Source organism: Nicotiana attenuata, chromosome 11 (assembly GCF_001879085.1).
Source record: "Nicotiana attenuata strain UT chromosome 11, NIATTr2, whole genome shotgun sequence".
In the NCBI taxonomy this organism is placed as follows: domain Eukaryota; kingdom Viridiplantae; phylum Streptophyta; class Magnoliopsida; order Solanales; family Solanaceae; genus Nicotiana; species Nicotiana attenuata.
This window is the reverse complement of record NC_031999.1, coordinates 17,621,137-17,639,853: the sequence shown is the minus strand read 5'-3', so window position 1 is coordinate 17,639,853 and position 18,717 is coordinate 17,621,137. Positions and strand designations below refer to the sequence as shown.

The window sequence follows — 18,717 nt, the reverse complement described above, 5'->3', positions numbered from 1 at the left end:
TTTATACCTTTTTGTGCATTTAATTGATTCGCGCACCATTTCTTACAATAAGTATTCTCTTTTCTAGTGTAGCATCAGGACTTTCTAGGAGGAACAATAGATTTTTGTGAACTTATAACCACCCCCACCCCCACCCCCCACCCCCCCCGGGGGGGGGGGGGGGGGAAGCCAAAAGAAAAAATGATACACATTTGCTCCCTAGTTTCTAGCCGTGTGTAACCTCTGAAGCTCAGGTCTCTGCTCTTCTTTCCATATTGAACTTCCAAACTTGTTATCCTCGGGGAAATTGTGTGATATTTTTTACGGTAAATATGCTCTTCAGGCACTTGAGTGTTCCTTGCATGCTAAGCTTTCTGCACCATTTTACGGTCAAGTTAACGAACTCCAATCATACTTGAATAGTTCTAGTGCTGTTGGTCTTCGTCCAGATTTTGCATTTTACATGTTCTTTTAGCATCTTTCCTCCTTTGTTAGCATACTTGATAAGCTTTTGCAGAACTGGTCAGCAAGATAACATAAGTATGACAAGCAATTGTGAGTCAATCGCAACTTTATTCATCTTTCTGAAGGACATATACCTGCTTGTATAATCTCAGTTCACCTTCTGACTTTGTTATTTCTATGGCGCAATGGTTTGGCGCGAGCTCAACTACCTAAAATTGGACATGAACGGCCAAAAAATAAAAACCAAAAAGTATTCAAGAAGACAAATATAATATCAATAGACATTTGGGATATTTTGGTAACTTTGTTTTGCATAAAATCAACATTAAAGTAATTTACCTGGGCTGTTAGGTCAATGTATGAATTTGAAGCTTTAATCATCTTGCTAGGGTGAATTTGTAGCTACAAATAAAATAGAGAATTAGCCGCAATGTTATTGCTGCATGCTAAAAGTGAAAAAACAAAGAGTGAGGTTTTACCTTGCACTTGTCTATTCTTTCAGCTGATAGTCTCACATGTTCTGCAGCAGCCTTTATTTTCTCTATGGTTTCATCGATTGTGTGCTTAGATCCAAGTGTTATCTTCTCCTTTTCCATGTCCTAGATAGAGGGAAAATCATGAGGTTCATGAAAGTAAAGAGGTTTATAGGAAACATGACCGATTCTTAGATTTCAACTTACCTCTTCTTCAAAGAGACGCGACAAATCTAGGTCGTGTGACATTGCTATTAGCCTAAAGGCATTTATTAAATTCGGTCTTTCGTCCACGTCATATCCTCCTTCAGTTTCCTTTTAAAACAGGCAGTCAGTTCCAATTAAATCTAATTCTGTCTTTTCCATTCAGTCAGATTTACCTTAATTACATTGAATGTTGTATATCGATCATCCTTGCACAATGTGTGCTGTTTGGATTCTACGCGCACGACTGGCTTATAATCCATTTGAAACCATTCATCTTCAAAAATTTCTGCTATTGTTATCCTCTGCTTGACAGGAAAATGATCATTATTTTCGATTTCGGCTTTTTGGAGTTTTATGACACAGTTCTAGTAAGAATTAAGATTACCGTTTTTGGATTAGGGTCTAGTATCCTGGAAATTAGCTTTTTCTGGTCTTCCGTGAACCAACGTGGAAACATGCATTTAGCTCGATAGATCTTCACAGCAAGCAGATTATTAGATATAGAATGAACTTTTATGCAAGCAAAAATAAATATTTTTAAAAAAATGTAAGCAAAGATATATAAAGCATGCCTTTCTATATAAGTTTGTCAAGTTACTATCATCAAAGGGTAGATATCCAGCTAGTAACTCGAAAAGGACTACTCCACATGACCAAATATCTGCAGCTCGTCCCTCGTAGCCCTTTTGACTGAGCAGCTGTAACAACAAAAGCAGGTTTATGAACTCGCCTGTGAATTTTAGCCCTTCTCTGTGCAGAGTTGAGTTAGTACAAAGGTATTTAATCTTTACCTCTGGTGATACGTAGCTTGGTGATCCGCATGTGGTGGATAACAATGAACTCGCCTGTGAAGTTAAGTAGTTAACCATTTATCAGTATCAACATTTGCATTTATAACTTGAACAGAAATTTTGCTATTTGTTCATGCCTTTGCCAATGTGCTGAGGCCGAAATCTGATACTTTGATATTTCCCTTGCCATCCAAAAGCAAGTTTTGTGGCTGCATTGGACAGTAACTGCCTCAATCTTTTTGCATTCCATTTGTTAAGAAGCTAATGAATAGAGTCATATCATTCTTGTGTTCATACCTTTATGTCTCTGTGATATACCCCTTTTCTGTGGCAATGACCAACAGCATCAATTAACTGTTGAAAGTATTTTCTTGCCTCTTTTTCTTCTAATCTCTTTATATATGACTGCAAGAAGGAAATAAATGCATTATTACTTAGCTTCCCTACTGTCTTTAGTACTAGTTCTGGTTCTGTTTTTTGCATCTCACCATCTTATCTGATAGTGGCCCTCCTGGTACATACTCCATGACGATGTAAATTTTTGTCTTTGTCCCTATTACCTATGATTTGAAAAGACATTAGAAGTAAGCCCGTCTAGCGAATGGAAGCATATTCTTATCTATGCAAGGATAGTAATGTTGATGTTGATGTTCTTACTTCGTGTATTTGAACAATGTTGGGGTGACTGAGAAGCTTCATTGTCCTTATTTCTCTTTTCACCTGAGAAAGAACTCCTTAAAATGAGATCCCCGAAAAGAAACTTAAAAGTAAAGAGTTAACCCGACTTACTTGGCATATGAGATTGTTTTGCTTGATCATGTGTTTGTCAATGATCTTGATAGCTACTTTTTCGCCGTTGATAGTGTTAATGGCGAGTTTAACCTTCGCAAAGGTACCTTCTCCAATTGTTCTTACAAGTTGATACTTCCCTATCATGTTTGAAAATCCCATTTTTTTTGTATGACTATCTTCTTTTGAGCTATAGAGAAGTCATATTCTCATTGGTTAATTTCAAAGAATTGTGGAAAATGTCAATATGAGAACTGCTTGGGATTGAGGCTTTCTTGTTGTTGTTGATGCTGTATGCTTTATATGAACACAGCATGGAATTGAGGCGTTTTCGTCGTTGTTGATGTTGTGTGCTATATATAAAGATTGCTTGTGAAAGGTACTCTCTTTTGTTTGAATATTTTGAGTGTATAGGGAGAATTTGAATTCTGTGGCTGAGTTTTGAATGAATAGAAGACATTGACATTGCTGGCTAGTAGTTGAATCTTGAGGAGAATGGCTGGTGAGACTCTTCCTTTTTTTTGGTTTTCTGATTAGCAGATCAACCTTTTCTATTAGACTTCTCAAGGTTTCTTGAAAGGAGACCAAATTAAATGCCTCTTTTTAACTGCAAAATAAAAAAAAGTTTATCATTTTTTTTCTTTTTAAATATGCACTCGGTAATTCTTAAAAAAAAAGGCAGCCTGGTGCACAAAGCATCCTGCATTCACTCAGGGTCCGAGGAAGGGCGGCACCCCAATGGATGTGATGTAGACAACCTACCCTAATGCAAGCATTAATGACTGCTTTCACGGTTCGAACACGCGACCTATAAGTCATAAGAAGATAACTTTACCGTTGCTTCAAGGTTTCACTTGGTGATTCTACCAAATCAATTAACTCAAGGCATGTGTTATGTATATAGACTTCTATCATTCAACTATCGTTAGTGATATGTAGTCTGAAGGGGAGCCTTGGCGTAACTAGTAAAGTTGCTGCCATGTGACCAGGAGGTGACGGATTCGAGCCGTGAAAACAGCCTCTTGCAGAATACAGTATAAGGCTGCGTACAATAGACCCTTGTGGTCCAGCCCTTCCCCGGATCCCGCGCATAGTTGGAGCTTAATGTACTGGGCTGCCCTTTAAGTGACGTAGTCTTCACTTTAGTCTATAGTTGGAGGTCAAGTTTGGGGGTATAGGTCTAACCACTTCAACTTTTAGTTTCTGGCTTGCTATAGTATATAGTTATTAAAGTCTCTCGACGTCATTTCGGTTTCTGAATCCTCAAAATGTGACAGAAAATTTGTGAATTAGTCTAAGATATGAATGCATTTATACTAAAAGAAACTTAGTATAAATTTGTGAACAAGAAATTTTTATTTCCTTTTTTTAATAGTTTAGGTATGCAATTAATAGATTCAGGTAACATAATTGACTCAATTAGTCTAAGATATGAATGCATTTATACTAAAACAAACATATATACTTTGAGGTGACGTTTGGTTGATGGCTTATGTATAGAGTAATAATCTTCACATAAAACTTAGTTGTCATTACTGCATTGGTTGGTCCTTTTCCCTTCTACCTTTTTTTATTTTTTTATTTATTTTATTTATTTTTTATTTTCACTCGGTTTTCAATGTTCACTTAAGGACCGCTAATCTGAATTCGCACAGAAAAGTCACGGTTTGGGAGGTAAATGGCCTACAAAAGGTGAATTTATACTAGGGTTAAAATCCGAGGCTTCTGGTTGATGAAAGTGTATTTATCGCTCCATCAGTCTTTATTGATTTATTCTTCCACTTGTACTTGCATAAATTACAAAAGATGTATATATTATTTTTAAGGAATCTATCTATATTATTATAAAAGCACGAATAATTTACGCTAATTGTTGAACGACAAAAATATCCTTGAAATATTGATGGACTTTTATATCCTTCCAAAATTAAATTTTATCTTCAAAAGAAAATTTTCACATAGGATAAAATAGTAATCTTTAGCACTTTAAATCAACTCAAACTTTGTTAATGCCACAATCATATGCCAAATTTGTAAAGGACTTCAACTTTAAGATTCATGTATGTGTTGGACGAAAAACATATTTCACAAGAACAAGGAGACTTTGTATAACCCATATATGTTACTTTAAATAAACCCTTCCTATGGCTAGATTTAATTTTTCTTCACTCAAAGATTATTCTATGTATCTATTTCAATAGCATTTAAGCTTTGGAAATTTTATATCGTCAACTATGTTTGAGCTCATAGGACGAAATCAAATTCTCCTACATTATCATAGAACTAATCAATTCATAAAAGAGGATATAAAAATTTGATGATCGATCAATAGATGTTAATATAATATGTAGTTGTTTCGAATTATGTATTTATTAATTTCCTCTTTGATCTTTCTGAATTTTTATGTATGCTTACGAAATCTTCTTTATGTTTTTTTTTTATGGCTCTTAAGGGAAATTGGGTTATTTTACCAAATTTCTAATGGGAAACCGAGAGCTTTAAAAATAAAGGTCTAAAAGCAATAGGCATAAAAAAAATAATGCAAGACCACGTGAAAATAATAAAGGGTCCTATGATGATTGAAATAAGTCGGGGATTTCTTTTTGTTTGAATTCTTATGGAAGAAACTGAACGAATTAGAGTGGAAAATTAATTTTTGAAAGGAGAGATGACATCACCCGAAAACTTTAAAATGGATATATGGGAGTGGCAAAACATAGCCCCTAAAAGCGTGGATGCACCGACGATGGTGATAAAGCTCAGCGGGTGCCGAAATAATCAGATATATAACGTGAGTATGAGAGAGGACAAATCAGTCACACTTCTTAAAAATTAAAAACAAATAGGTTATAATATATTTAAATAATTACAGATTGCATCATAATGAATACATATTTGAATTCAAATATTAGTTTGCTAATAATGCTAATTTATTATATACATACATTAATTGGTATCCATTTTATTACTCTAACAAGTATTACTATTAGAATACATATGAGACTAAGGTTTAACTATCTGTTGTCAAATTATATGATACTTGACTTGAAACATTCGTGCAACGCACGAGTATAGAGTCTAGTTATTATAAAAGCTCGAATGTTCCATGCTAAATGTTGAACGACAAAAATATTCCTGAAATATCGATTGACTTTTATGCCCTTAAATAAATAAAATATATGTTTAATGAAGCAAGTTAAACGTGAACATAGTTGTAATATTCAAAATATATATTATTGAAAGATACAATTCTTTTTCATTTAAACTACAACTTTAGTTCTACTTACTTTTCCGATTCAAACTACAACTCTACTATTTTAGTTCTACTTATAATATGAATCGAATATGCTGCACCGACGGTAAACTCCTATATAGGTTAAACTTGGTTAATCATGCGCTTGTGCTATAATTACATGTCGTCCTAAACCTCGAGACATACTAAGAGTAAGAATACTTTATATATATATATGCAGTACATTCATTGACAAACTTTCTATGTTTTTTTTTTCCATGTAATAAGGTACACCATCATTCATTCAATTGTAGGTTTGATTTATAAAATTAATTGTAGTATTTAATTAAGCATATTAAGAACGTGACTAATTCTTTTCTTCTTAGTTATTAAAGCACGAATCTTCAAATCGAGATATAGACTGATCAAAATAATTTGAAAATATTGATTGATTTTTATACTCGTGAGTAACTCTTTTTACATGATTTAGTTCTATTTTATTTCTCTAACAAACGTTACTATTAGAATACCTATGCAATTAAATTTTTAATATCTTTCGTACGAATTATGTGATGTTTGACATAAAATATTCGTGCAACACACGAGTATAGAGACTAGTATATACTATATTAAAAGCACGAAGACCCTTAACGAAATATCGTTCGCCTTTTTTACCCTTTAAAAACGAATTTTATATTGGACAAAATAGTAATTTTAGTTATTTTCTTAATATTTAGGACTTTAGAATCAAATAAAATATTATTTTTTAAATCTTTCCTTATTGATTACTATGTCAAAGTCCTAATATTTAAAACTTTAAAATTAAAATCCTTTACTGAATTAATAAATTTTAAGTAATGCTTATATTTCAGAATTGTCTCTCTTCTATTTCGTTTGGTAGTATAATAAATTCTTAACCGAAAATAGAGTATCTCCGTCATTACAAACTAGGTTTGAAACTTTTATAACTTTAACTTTCAAATTTTCATGGTGAAATTGTCTCTTTGTTGAACATAATTGAATTGTTAGTATCCGTTTGGAACACATTTGATTATAATGGATCAATATTAACTTTCTTCATCTTCTTATAGTTGATGTTCTATATATCCAAAAGCTGAGATCTCATGCAATCTCTTTAAGCTCTGTTTTTTTTTTAATTTTTTTTTTTTTTTGTAAATCCTGTTTGCTTCTTGTTTCTTGCTTATGGTATATATAATATGGTTTGATTATATTTACATAATATAAGTCCTCCATCAGCTCATCTCCTTCCATTCATCTCTATTTACATATATAAGTTCAACATTAAGTATTAATCCACCATATTAGCTTTTATAATTGTATAAAACTAATTTTAATTAATCATTTATTTTTGATAAAATTAAAATTTGGGACTTTATTAGTTTCGAATTATGACTGAAATTAGAATTTTAAAGCTAATGCATTCAAAATACACTCCCCGTTTTTGGTTTGCATGCTTTTTTCTTTAATTAGAATATATATATTTGAATTTAGAATTAGATACTTTTTAAATTACGAGAACAAATAAGTGCAAAAATCTAAGTACTATTAAATGACTTACCATGTGTGCGTGAAAACGAAATAGTAAAAGAAATATAAATACATCTACTGATGATCAAAAACTTCTACAAGGCAGTTTTTTTTTTTTTTTCATTATTAAGTTAACTATATAGGATAAACAATCATCAGGTACATACATCTTTATTTTATAACTCAAAAGCTTAACCTTAATATTATATTTATGAATTTTTTTTATAAAAAAAAAGGTACACGCGCAACGCGCGTACGTATAAACTAGTATATGTAAAATAAGAATACAAGAATTCTTAATACATGGGTTAAAACACCTCTAATATAGTAAACAATCTTTTATTTTGATAAGAATAAACACTTGTTTTAATGTGTAGTATGCTAATTTTTATTTTAACAAAACTAAACATTGTAACGAGAGATAAATTTCGAATTGTAATTTTGAAGGGGAGCCGGAACAACGGTAAAGTTGTCTCCATGTGACCTATAGGCACGGGGTCACGTCATGAAAGTAACCACTAATGTGTGTACTAGGATAGACTATTTACATCATACTCCCTATGGGTGCGGTCCTTCCTCGGATCTTGCATGAATGTTGGATGCTTTGTGCATCGGGTTGCCTTTTTTTAAAAAAAAAAATATCTGTGTTGCAAACAACAAATTGGAGGAAACCAATAATATTTAGTTATATCATGCCACTTTATTTATGATTCCAAACATTTGCAAATATAAAAATGCGAAAAAGAAGAAGAAAAAAAACTAAGATTATTACCAGTTGAAATAATTATTTTGAGCTTATAACAGATGGTTATTTCCATAAGTTGAACTTTTTTTTTTTGTGCATTGTATATATGGTGGTTCAAGAAAATAATTGACATTTTTGTACTTAAATATACATTCACACCAATAAAAATAATAATAAACCAACCATATTCATTCTCTAATCCCCTTGAGCAAAATGACAAATAGTGTCCTCCCTCCTTACTTTATTCTGTTTATATTAGATAGCCCAGCTTTTTTACCACTAAGAATAAGAATATTTATATTCTTCCATTCAACAAAAATTAAGAATAAGAATATTCATATTCTTCCATTCAACAAAAATTAGAATAATAAAAACAAGGAATTTATTCACTCCCCATTTTGGAGAAAAAGCAAAAAATAAAATAAAATAGATGAACAAATCGATATGGGTCATAAACAGAACACCCGAATATATAATGAATTTAAGTTATATATACCGATAGCGAAAAGATTTTTCATACTATTAATATAGTTTAACTTGTGATAATAAGTCAGCTACCAAGTTACCTCTTAAACCTTATCTATCTGTTAGTGTATAGAACTTATATTATTTTTATATAATTATCCAATATTCAAAATACATTAGTCCGACTAATTCGAATATGTATCACGTGTAACTTGTACTTATATTCAATCACCTTATTGAACCTGTGAATAACAAGCCGTGGACAAATACTTTTGATCTAAAATATGAATAATTATAATTACCAATCACCAGTACAACATCTTACTTTTTATTTATTGTAAGAATCCACTCCAATAAAGAAATTACATATTATGTAACATATCCAGAAATGCTTATAATAAAAGGTAGTCTGGTGCACGAAGTATACCGGCCAACTTTAGGGGCGTGATGTAGGCGGCCAATTCTCTAATGCAGACATTAGTGGCTGATTTCACGGCTCGAATTCGTGACAACTTTACCGTTGCGCCAAGACATGCTTATAATAAACTTACATCTAATGAAGTAAAATCTTTAAGCTCTTTGTCTTGTTCAAACAATTCCATTTCTTGATCAGCCATAACAACCCAAGCTTCAATTCCACCAGAATATTTTAAAGAATCCAAAAGAACAATATGATCTTTAACTCCAAGAATTGCAACAATAGCCAAAATAGACTCACCCCATCCAAAATTTACTCCATTAATTGGAAAATTACACCAACTTCCAATTCTTAACACCTTAATATCATCCCCTTGACTTAATAATTTTCCAACCTGATTAAAATTACTCATAACAAACTCAAAACCATTTTCTCCACGAATTTTCTCCGCGTAATTACCATCAATTCTCTCAATTACATTCTTTATTTTTCCTACTAAAGAAAACCATTCATTTTCTACATTTCCTATAGCACTTGATACTAAGAAAAAATTTCCAAATGAATTTTCAGGCAAGGGTGGAACTATTTTCTTCCTTATATTTACTGGCAAAATTGCAATAGAATTACACCCTTTTGCAGCCATAAAACATTTCCATAACAAAGCTGTAATTACTTCAACGCGCGTTACACGTTCATTATTATAACCTGAATTAATTACCTTAGTCTTCATTTTTACTATATTTGAAGCAGTAAAAATGAATCTTTTTACAACTACTTTTTCAACTACAGGCTCAATTGCTACACATTTTTCACTTGGCATGACATTATGAACTATTTCTCTAGGTGGAAAAAATGATGATAAAGATATGAAAATAGAGTCTTTTATTACCTTTTTGTTGCTTCTTAATTCTTCACTTGTATTGCACCAATTCTTGATAAATGTACAAAGACTAGAAGCATCACCAATTTTATGTGAAATACTTACACTAATAGCCATTCCACCACATGTAAATAAGTTAACTTGAATGGCTAAAAGTTCTTGAAAATTTGATATTGTTCCATCTGAATTATAAGGTGTGAGTTGGACTAATTCATTGGATTTTGGAAATTTGATGATGTCTAAAAGTGAAATATCCACTTTAACTTCTGCATAATAAACACCTTGATCATTGCAATCAATTGAATATTGAGAACTCATTCTACCAGCCAAAGGGTAAAATTGAGTTAAAATTTGTGAAAGTGAAGTTTTTAAATGGCTACACATTTCTGATTGTGTGATGGTTTCATTCTTGTTGTAGAAAAGAATGAGTGGAATAGATGAATTAGGAATTATTTCATCTATGAAAGAGATTTTGTGGTTTCTAAGTTTAAGTGGAGTTGGAGAAGATGGCTTGATATGCTCTTCACAAATCTTTTCAATCTTCATTTTTTTCTTGATATTGTATGAGAAGAATGTAGCTTGGTTCTTGGTTATATACTGACAGCAGAGGCGGAGTCGGGATTTCACCTTTATTGGTTCTGGATTTTGGGATCGCGACTTCACATGTTAATGACTGGATTCAAGATTTAGTATTTATACATATTTTATGAATTCAAAATGCTAAATACATTGTTTGAGTAAAAGTTATTGGGTTCGGCCAAACCCCTAGGTCGGCTTGTGCCTCCGCACATGCATGACCGACAATATAATATTTTCTACACTTTCACGTAACTTGAAAGATATTGCAGGTAAATTACTCATAACGAGTGAAATTAGTAACCTAAAAAAATAAGGAAAATAACATTTTGCAGCATGTTAAATCGCATTAGTAGTGTAAATTTTATTATACTGCCAGTGGATATAAGTTAAATCCTAACGGAATAAGAAGTTCTACTACATTTTAATATATAGCAATTTCGGAAATGAAATTATATATAAAATTATATTTTCATCTCCTTATAATTGAAGGGAATCTATTTATTTGACAAGGTATCTCTTTCTTCCACAAAGAGACAAAAACCACAAACAACAATAAAAATTAAGAAAAAGAAATGGCTTATGGGATTGATGACAAAACAATGGAGTTTAAAATAACTGCTATGGGCAGGCTTTTGCCATTTGCTATAGATAAATAATTTTCAATTTTATTAATGAATAAAACAAATTTAAAGAGCATAAGTCTTTGTCTTGTGGTAGTGTTTGATAGTAACTTATGGAATATATAGTTAAACTATTGAACTAAATAATTAATGGAATAGTTCAACTATTAAGTCCTTGTCATTTGTTTGTCTCTTGTAGAAATTAATAAAATACTTCAGACATCGTGTAGCAGTGGCGCAGCCGCATAAGGGTGGTCAGTTGAACACACTTCATTGAAAAATTATACTATAAATATAAAAATTTATTCTGCATACATAAATCAAAAATTACTTATTATATATGTATATTAAATCTTGAACATCCTTAGTGAAATTCCTGACTTCGCCACTATCGTGTAGCTCATCTGTCTTGTTAATTGGAAGGCCCTTTTCCCCAAGATTTGGTCTAGCAGTAAAAGTGCTATCGTTCAAGGTTGCACGCGGAGTGGCTCTGATACCATATGTAACAGCCTAGCCCGCTAGTGATATTGTCTGCTCTGGCCTAGGCCCTCACGGGTTTAAAACGCGTCACTAGAGTTTAAAGCCTGTCTACTTATATACCCAGCATCTCTCCCGTGTTTTGTCGATGTGGAATTCGCCTAGGGTGTCACAGTTAAAGACAATCGGTTCGTATGAACAGTGCCGAAATCAGGAATTTCAGTAAGGGTGGGGCAAAAACTGAGTACTTTGAATCAGCTAGAAATTCCTTTAATTCTTACACAGCTGATATTTGTTTGAATTGGCCCCTTGGATAATGTATCAATAATTATGACCCGAGCTAGGCTCTTTGGCCCCTGAGATGGTACAATTGTATTACGAGCTAGCTTTATAGGCAGCAATGGCCCTTGGGATGATGTCAATATCCATGACCCAAGCTAGGCTCGTAGCCTCTGGGATGATGTCAATGCGATCATGTACGCATAGCTTCTTTTAATGATGCATTTAACTTTTATTACCTTTACTAAGTGATCCTTACATCAAGAATACCTATGTGACTATACTTTGAAAAAGTAGTCTTTTATCTTAAGGCTCGAATTTCATAAAACGGATTTAAGCTATGTTGCTCGGACTTTTCAAAAAATGTCGCCGCGTGCGTGTTTGATTCTCCAAAAGTAGTGTATTTTTGGAGAATCCGACACGGATGCGGCAGCATTTTGGAGAGTTCGCGCAACATAGGATTTAAGACAGACATTAAACGGGGAAGTATCAATTATGGAATCAAAGTAGCAGAATTCAACTTTGATACACAACTGTTAAGTTCTATACTATTAATTTCTCTTCACTAGCAAGATTGTTAGAATTTGTGGCATAAAAAGGAGTGGTGGGTTTTCATTCCTGAGCAGTGGATAAATACTTATATATAAGATACAGCCTATAGCTTTCTCATTCCAGTTGCCCATGAAATATCTACCTCCCTGAACCATCCTGATATATCATTCAAAATTATATATTGCTTTGATGCTTTCTTGCTTTCACATTGCATCTGCTGTATTTTATTCTAGTTTACTGCCTAGAATCCATGTTGCTCGGACTCTCTTAAAAAGTCAATAGGTGCGAGTCGGATCCTCCAATAGTAGTGCATTTTGGAGTATTTGTTGGACTTTTAAGCCATTGGGCTTTAAAATATAAAAGTGTGAATTGGAAATGGAGGAAAAAATGAAAATTTGAAGAAGTGAGCTTATGTCTTGCACTTTGTCCCTCATTGGTGAGGGACAACTACATTTGTGTGCTTATATATAGAATCACTTCTTAAAGCTCTTAAAAGGAGTTGAAGAGAATGAACCCTCGCGCCGTCGTCGTCGCTCGCTCGGCTTCGGCTTTGGCCTTAAGGTCGCACAAGCAAATTGTGGACTCGGAATATTTCTGAATCTTTACTGTTACAGTTTTCTTATTTTGTGTTTTAACACAGTAGTATCTAACAAGCTTAAGGAATTTTTAATACTAACGTTTCTGTGTTGAAATATATATTAAAAAACCTGTTATCTATATTTTTTTGTATTGTTTTGGAGACTAAAGCCTTCAAGCTTTCTACTCCAATAATTGTTCTGTCCGGTTTAAAGAATATCAAAACTTTATCGGAATAATAAACGTACGGGTTTGAAGTATATAAAAACTTCATCATTGTTACGTGTTGTATGTTTGGTTTGGTATTCAGTTTGAAGATATCAAAACTTCACTGATTGAACAAATTTCTGTCCTGTTTCCAACTCTACAGGAAAAATGACGAATGAAAACCAAACTAATGGAAATGTTGCGGGAACGGGTGCTACTGTGACGAGTGTTGCTGCCTCGTCAAGCCGTTCAATTCCTGCTCATGCTATGGCACCGGCAGAAAAACCCGGAAAGTTTTCCGGTATCGACTTCAAACGTTGGCAAATGAAGATACTCTTCTATCTTACTACGTTGAGTTTGCAGCGATTCATCAAGGAGGATCCTCCGGTGCTGGCTGAAAACACTCCAGATGACGAACGATTAGTTGTAGCTGAAGCATGGAAACATTCTGATTTCTTGTGCAAAAACTACATTTTGAGTTGTTTGGAAGATAGCCTGTACAATGTCTATAGTGTCATGAGAAAAAGTACAAAACGGAGGATGCCGGACTTAAGAAGTTCGTGGCTGCAAGGTTTTTGGATTTCAAGGTGATTGACACTAGGTCGGTCATAACTCAAGTCCAAGAATTACAAGTTATTGTGCATGACCTCCTTGCTGAAGGTATGACCCGAATCAATAATTTTATTAATAAGATTCATCTTATTATTAATTATGAATTTATTATTGAAGGTATGGTCATAAATGAGGCCTTTTAAGTCGCCGCTTTCATTGAGAAATTACCTCCGTTGTGAAAAGATTTTAAGAACTATCTAAAACACAAGCGGAAGGAGATGACACTTGAAGATTTGATTGTGCGTTTGAGGATAGAAGAAGACAACAAAAATGCTGAAAAGAAGTCACGTGGGAACTCGACAATAATAAGGGCTAACATTGTTGAGGAGGCGCCACAAAACAAGAAGAGAAAGAAGGCTTCTGGACCAAAGAATTACCCAAGCAAGAAAAAGTTCAAGGGTAGTTGCCACAACTGTGGAAAATCTAGGCATAAGGCCGTGGATTGTCGTGCGCCAAAGAATGATAAGAAGAAGAAGAATCAAGCTAACATGGGTGAAAATGCTGAAGAAATGGAGGACTTGTGTGCCATGTTGTCTGAATGCAACTTGGTAGGAAATCCTAAAGAATGGTGGATAGATTCTGGAGCCACCCGCCATGTTTGTGCTAACAAGGAGTTATTTTCTTCTTATGCCCCCGCAGGATCCGACGAGATAATTTTCATGGGAAATTCGTCTACAGCGAAAATTGAAGAAGTTGGCAAGATTGCGCTGAAGATGACGTCGGGAAAAATAGTGACTCTAAACCAAGTTCTCCATGTTCCAGAAATTCGCAAGAATCTTGTGTCTATCTCACTTCTTGTCAAGAATGGATTCAAATGTATTTTTGTTTCCAATAGTGTTGTACTAAGTAAGAATGATATGTATGTAGGAAAAGGTTACCTGAATGAGGGCCTTTTTAAGCTAAATGTAATAGCAGTTCCTATTAATAAAGTTGATGCTTCTTCTTACTTACTTGAGTCAAACACTTTATGGCATTCACGCTTAGGTCACGTCAACTTCAAAACATTGCGAAAGATGATAAATTTAGAAGTATTGCCAAAATTTGATTGCATTAATTCCAAATGTCAAATATTTGTGAAATCAAAGTATGCTAAGCATCCTTATAAGCCCGTTGAAAGGAATTCAAATCCTTTAGACTTAATTCACACAGATATTTGCGACATGAAGTCAACACCATCTCGTGGAAGGAAAAGTATTTTATTACTTTTATTGACGATAGCACGAGATATTGCTATGTTTATTTACTTAATAGTAAAGATGAGGCAATTGATGCTTTCAAGCAATACAAGAGTGAAGTTGAAACACAACTAAACAAAAAGATCAAAATGATAAGAAGTGATAGGGGTGGAGAATATGAATCTCCTTTTGAAGAAGTATGTTTGGAAAATGGCATTATTCACCAAACAACTGCACCTTACTCTCCACAATCTAATGGAATTGCGGAGAGAAAGAATCGAACGTTGAAAGAAATGATGAATGCATTGTTGATAAGTTCTGGTTTACCACAGAACTTGTGGGGGGAAGCTATACTTACAGCTAACCGAATAATCAACCGTGTACCTCATAGTAAAACACAGTCCATTCCCTATGAAAAATGGAAAGGAAGGAAGCCCAGCTTGAAATACTTCAAAGTGTGGGGGTGTTTAGCTAAGGTACAAGTTCCTAAACCTAAAAGGGTTAAGATAGGTCCAAAAACGGTGGATTGTGTATTTATTGGATATGTAACCAATAGCAAGGCATATCGTTTTCTGGTTCATAAGTCAGAAAATCCTGAGATTCACGTTAATACGATAATAGAATCAGATAATGCTGAATTCTTTGAAACTATTTATCCGTATAAAACGGAAAGTGAGGTGACCTACCAAAAGTCAAAATGACCTCGGGAGGAGAAAACAGATGGTATGTCTAATGAAGAAAATCCGAGAAGAAGTAAACGTCAACGGACATCTACTTCATTCGGTCCAGATTTTCTGACTTTCCTGCTAGAAAATGAGCCTCGTACCTTCAAGGAAGCAATGTCTTCCTCAGAAGCACAATATTGGAAAGAAGCTGTCAATAGTGAAATAGAATCCATATTGAGCAACCATACCTGGGAATTGGTTGATCTTCCTCCAGGTAACAAAACATTGGGTTCTAAATGGATTTTCAAGAAGAAAATGAAAGACGATGGTACTATTGACAAATACAAGGCAAGACTTGTTGTCAAATTTAGACAGTGAGAAAGTCTTGACTATTTTGACACATACTCGCTGGTAACAAGAATTACATCCATTCGGATGCTAATAGCGTTAGCCGCCTTGTATGGTCTTCAAATCCATCAAATGGATGTAAAAACAGCCTTCTTAAATGGTGATCTAGAGGAAGAAATTTACATGAACGAACCGAAGGGTTTTGTGGTTCCGGGAAAAGAAAAGAAGGTGTGTTGACTTGTTAAGTCCCTTTATGGACTAAAACAAGAACCCAAGCAATGGCATGCGAAATTTGACCAAACAATGTTGTCAAATGGCTTTAAGATTAATGAATGTGATAAATGTGTTTNCGAGCCCGGGGAGTTGACTTTTGTTGACTTTTTGCAAATTGTATAAGAATCATAGTTTTGTCAATTGAAATTGTTTTCTCTTACATTGTTTGATGTATTCAAGTCGTTTTTGGCTAGATTGAGCCGATCGTTTGATGAATTGGTAAAGTAAAAAGCTATATTGAGTATTGACCTAGGTTCAAGGAGCTCAAACAAAGTTGTGATTGACCGGTTCAACATTGTCAAAGTAAAATCTTTGGTCCCTTCTCGTGATGAAGACAATGTTCAGTAACAAGGATAGAACTTTACACGTTCTTTAATGATTACCTAAGTTTGATGTGGTAGTTATCAAATAGTGTCAATCTAAAGGATTACACGTTTAGGAATCACCTATGTAAGTGTGAAGTGGAAGCCGCTTCAATGAGAATTATGTAAGGTCAATTCTCTACGAACTTATGAAACCAGGCGGTGTTCATGGCTGAAACGAACACAACAATGAGAACTAAAAGACGGTTAAGGGTTGGTTGTGTGATATATGGTTGTCTAGGTATACACTAAAGTTCGACGGTTCAAAGATATCAAATCTACCGATTGACCGAGTATATCCGACATATGTTCACTACGGAAAGTTCAAAGGGAAACCTACTTATCCAGATGCAATTAATCCTTACTTGCAAATCACACAGCTTTCATCTATGATCTTTCTTGATACAGCCATTCCCATTCATGTGGGGGATTGTTGGACTTTTAAGCCATTGGGATTTAAAATATAAAAGTGTGAATTGGAAATGGAGGGAAATAAAATGGAGGGAAAAATAAAAATTTGAAGAAGTGAGCTTATGTCTTGCACTTTGTCCCTCATTGGTGAGGGACAACTACATTTGTGTGCTTATATATAGAATCACATCTTAAAACTCTTAAAAGGAGTTGAAGAGACTGAACCCTCGCGCCGTCGTCGTCGTTCGCTCGGCTCGGCTTCGGCTTCGGCTTCGGCTTCGGATTCGGTGCCAGATCAATGCTGAAGATTCAGAAATATAGTCTGGCCGCGGTCCTGGCGTAACCGCGGTAGGACCGCGCCAGAACCCTTCTACAGGGCGAAATTTCTGAACAGGCACCTTTGCAGAACAGACATCACACCTCTTCCAATAATTGCCTATAAATTCAGAGGCATGGATTTGTTTTTAAGATACCAAAAACATTACAGAACTTCCTTCTTTCTGAAAATACTGCATTCTAATTCGCAGTCTCTCTCTTTCGAATTCGTAAGTGTGATTTTGCTCCGCTCTTTAAGTTCGTTGGTATCCTACAGTTTGTATTGCCACTGTTGCAGGAAGGTTTATTCCGTTTTATCCTGGGAGGATTTAATCCATTACTTTGGCAACGTGTGAGGGGGTTAAAATTCCTTAAGGACGCACAAGCAAATTGTGGACTCGGAATATTTCTGAATCTTTACTGTTTTTCCAGTTTCTTTTATTCTTCTAACAGTTTTCTTATTTTGTGTTTTGACACAGTAGTATCTAACAGTATTCGACACGGGTGCGGCGGCATTATGGAGAGTCCCTGCACCATATCCTAGAATGGTATAAAAAGTTCAAATTCAAATTCCTTTTGAATAGAAGAATTAATAAAACATAAGAAATTCTACATGGCCAAAGGTTGATGGTACCCGGAGGGGGTACACTCCCTAGTTTTTAGTCAAATTCCCGCACCTGTATTCTTACCTAGATTCGTACCCCCGATTCTTGAAAGTTAGATCATGACGGATCTGACCTCTAGATCCGCACCCGTACCCGAAACCCGCACCCGTATCCCAACCTGGATTCGTACCCCCGAATCTTCAAATTTTGATCATGAAAGATCCGACCTCTAGATCCGCCCTCGTACCTGAAACCCGCACCCGAGTCCGAACAATTTAGGTAGTTAGGTAGGTAGTGCTTGTATCAGCTGGACTAAATTCTGGCAGCCCTAACATTCTGGACACATGAAGAAACAGAAATCCACTTCTTGTGCCAATGAAAAGCATTCATTTTCTTTGAATTCTACTGCAATTCAGCTTGAATTCATTCTGATCTCACAACTAAAACTGAAAAATGAAAGCTTTCAATACTTCCTTTGAATTTATATATAAATATATGGACACTTACTATCCAACTCCTGAACAGTGAACTCTATCAAACTCACACCAATAACAAAACCAATAATCCTACTACAACTTTCTGCTTTCATTCTACCTTATGGACAATGAAACCATCATTTTCCTCTTACTGCTAATTTTTATCAGTCTTCAACCTCTAGTAGCTTCACAG

General features: G+C 34.4%; 2 protein-coding genes across 2 annotated transcripts; both read right to left on the bottom strand.

The window, feature by feature from the left end:
* LOC109234983 (CBL-interacting serine/threonine-protein kinase 21) lies at positions 181-2,988 on the bottom strand. The gene is made up of 14 exons (XM_019401011.1): positions 2,705-2,988; positions 2,573-2,635; positions 2,404-2,475; positions 2,213-2,320; positions 2,053-2,124; positions 1,916-1,969; positions 1,697-1,822; positions 1,510-1,599; positions 1,298-1,426; positions 1,125-1,232; positions 924-1,043; positions 784-846; positions 579-653; positions 181-498 (listed from the first exon to the last, which is right to left on the bottom strand). Exons 1-14 carry the CDS (start codon positions 2,864-2,866, stop codon positions 451-453), a joined length of 1,290 nt encoding a protein of 429 aa, XP_019256556.1. The 5' UTR covers positions 2,867-2,988; the 3' UTR covers positions 181-450.
* LOC109234193 (salutaridinol 7-O-acetyltransferase-like) lies at positions 8,954-10,577 on the bottom strand. Its single transcript, XM_019400074.1, has one exon. The coding sequence runs from the start codon at positions 10,536-10,538 to the stop codon at positions 9,231-9,233; it is 1,308 nt and encodes a 435-aa protein (XP_019255619.1). The 5' UTR covers positions 10,539-10,577; the 3' UTR covers positions 8,954-9,230.

Bases quoted from the DNA above. Each gene is read 5' to 3' on its own strand.
- LOC109234983 (XM_019401011.1), bottom strand. From the start codon at position 2,866: ATGGGATTTTCAAACATGATAGGGAAGTATCAACTTGTAAGAACAATT. The intron at 2,321-2,403 runs GTGAGATGCAAA...TCCTTCTTGCAG, and splicing joins GGCCACTATCAGATAAGATG to TCATATATAAAGAGATTAGA. The intron at 1,970-2,052 runs GCATGAACAAAT...TTAACTTCACAG, and splicing joins GCCTCAGCACATTGGCAAAG to GCGAGTTCATTGTTATCCAC.
- LOC109234193 (XM_019400074.1), bottom strand. From the start codon at position 10,538: ATGAAGATTGAAAAGATTTGTGAAGAGCATATCAAGCCATCTTCTCCA.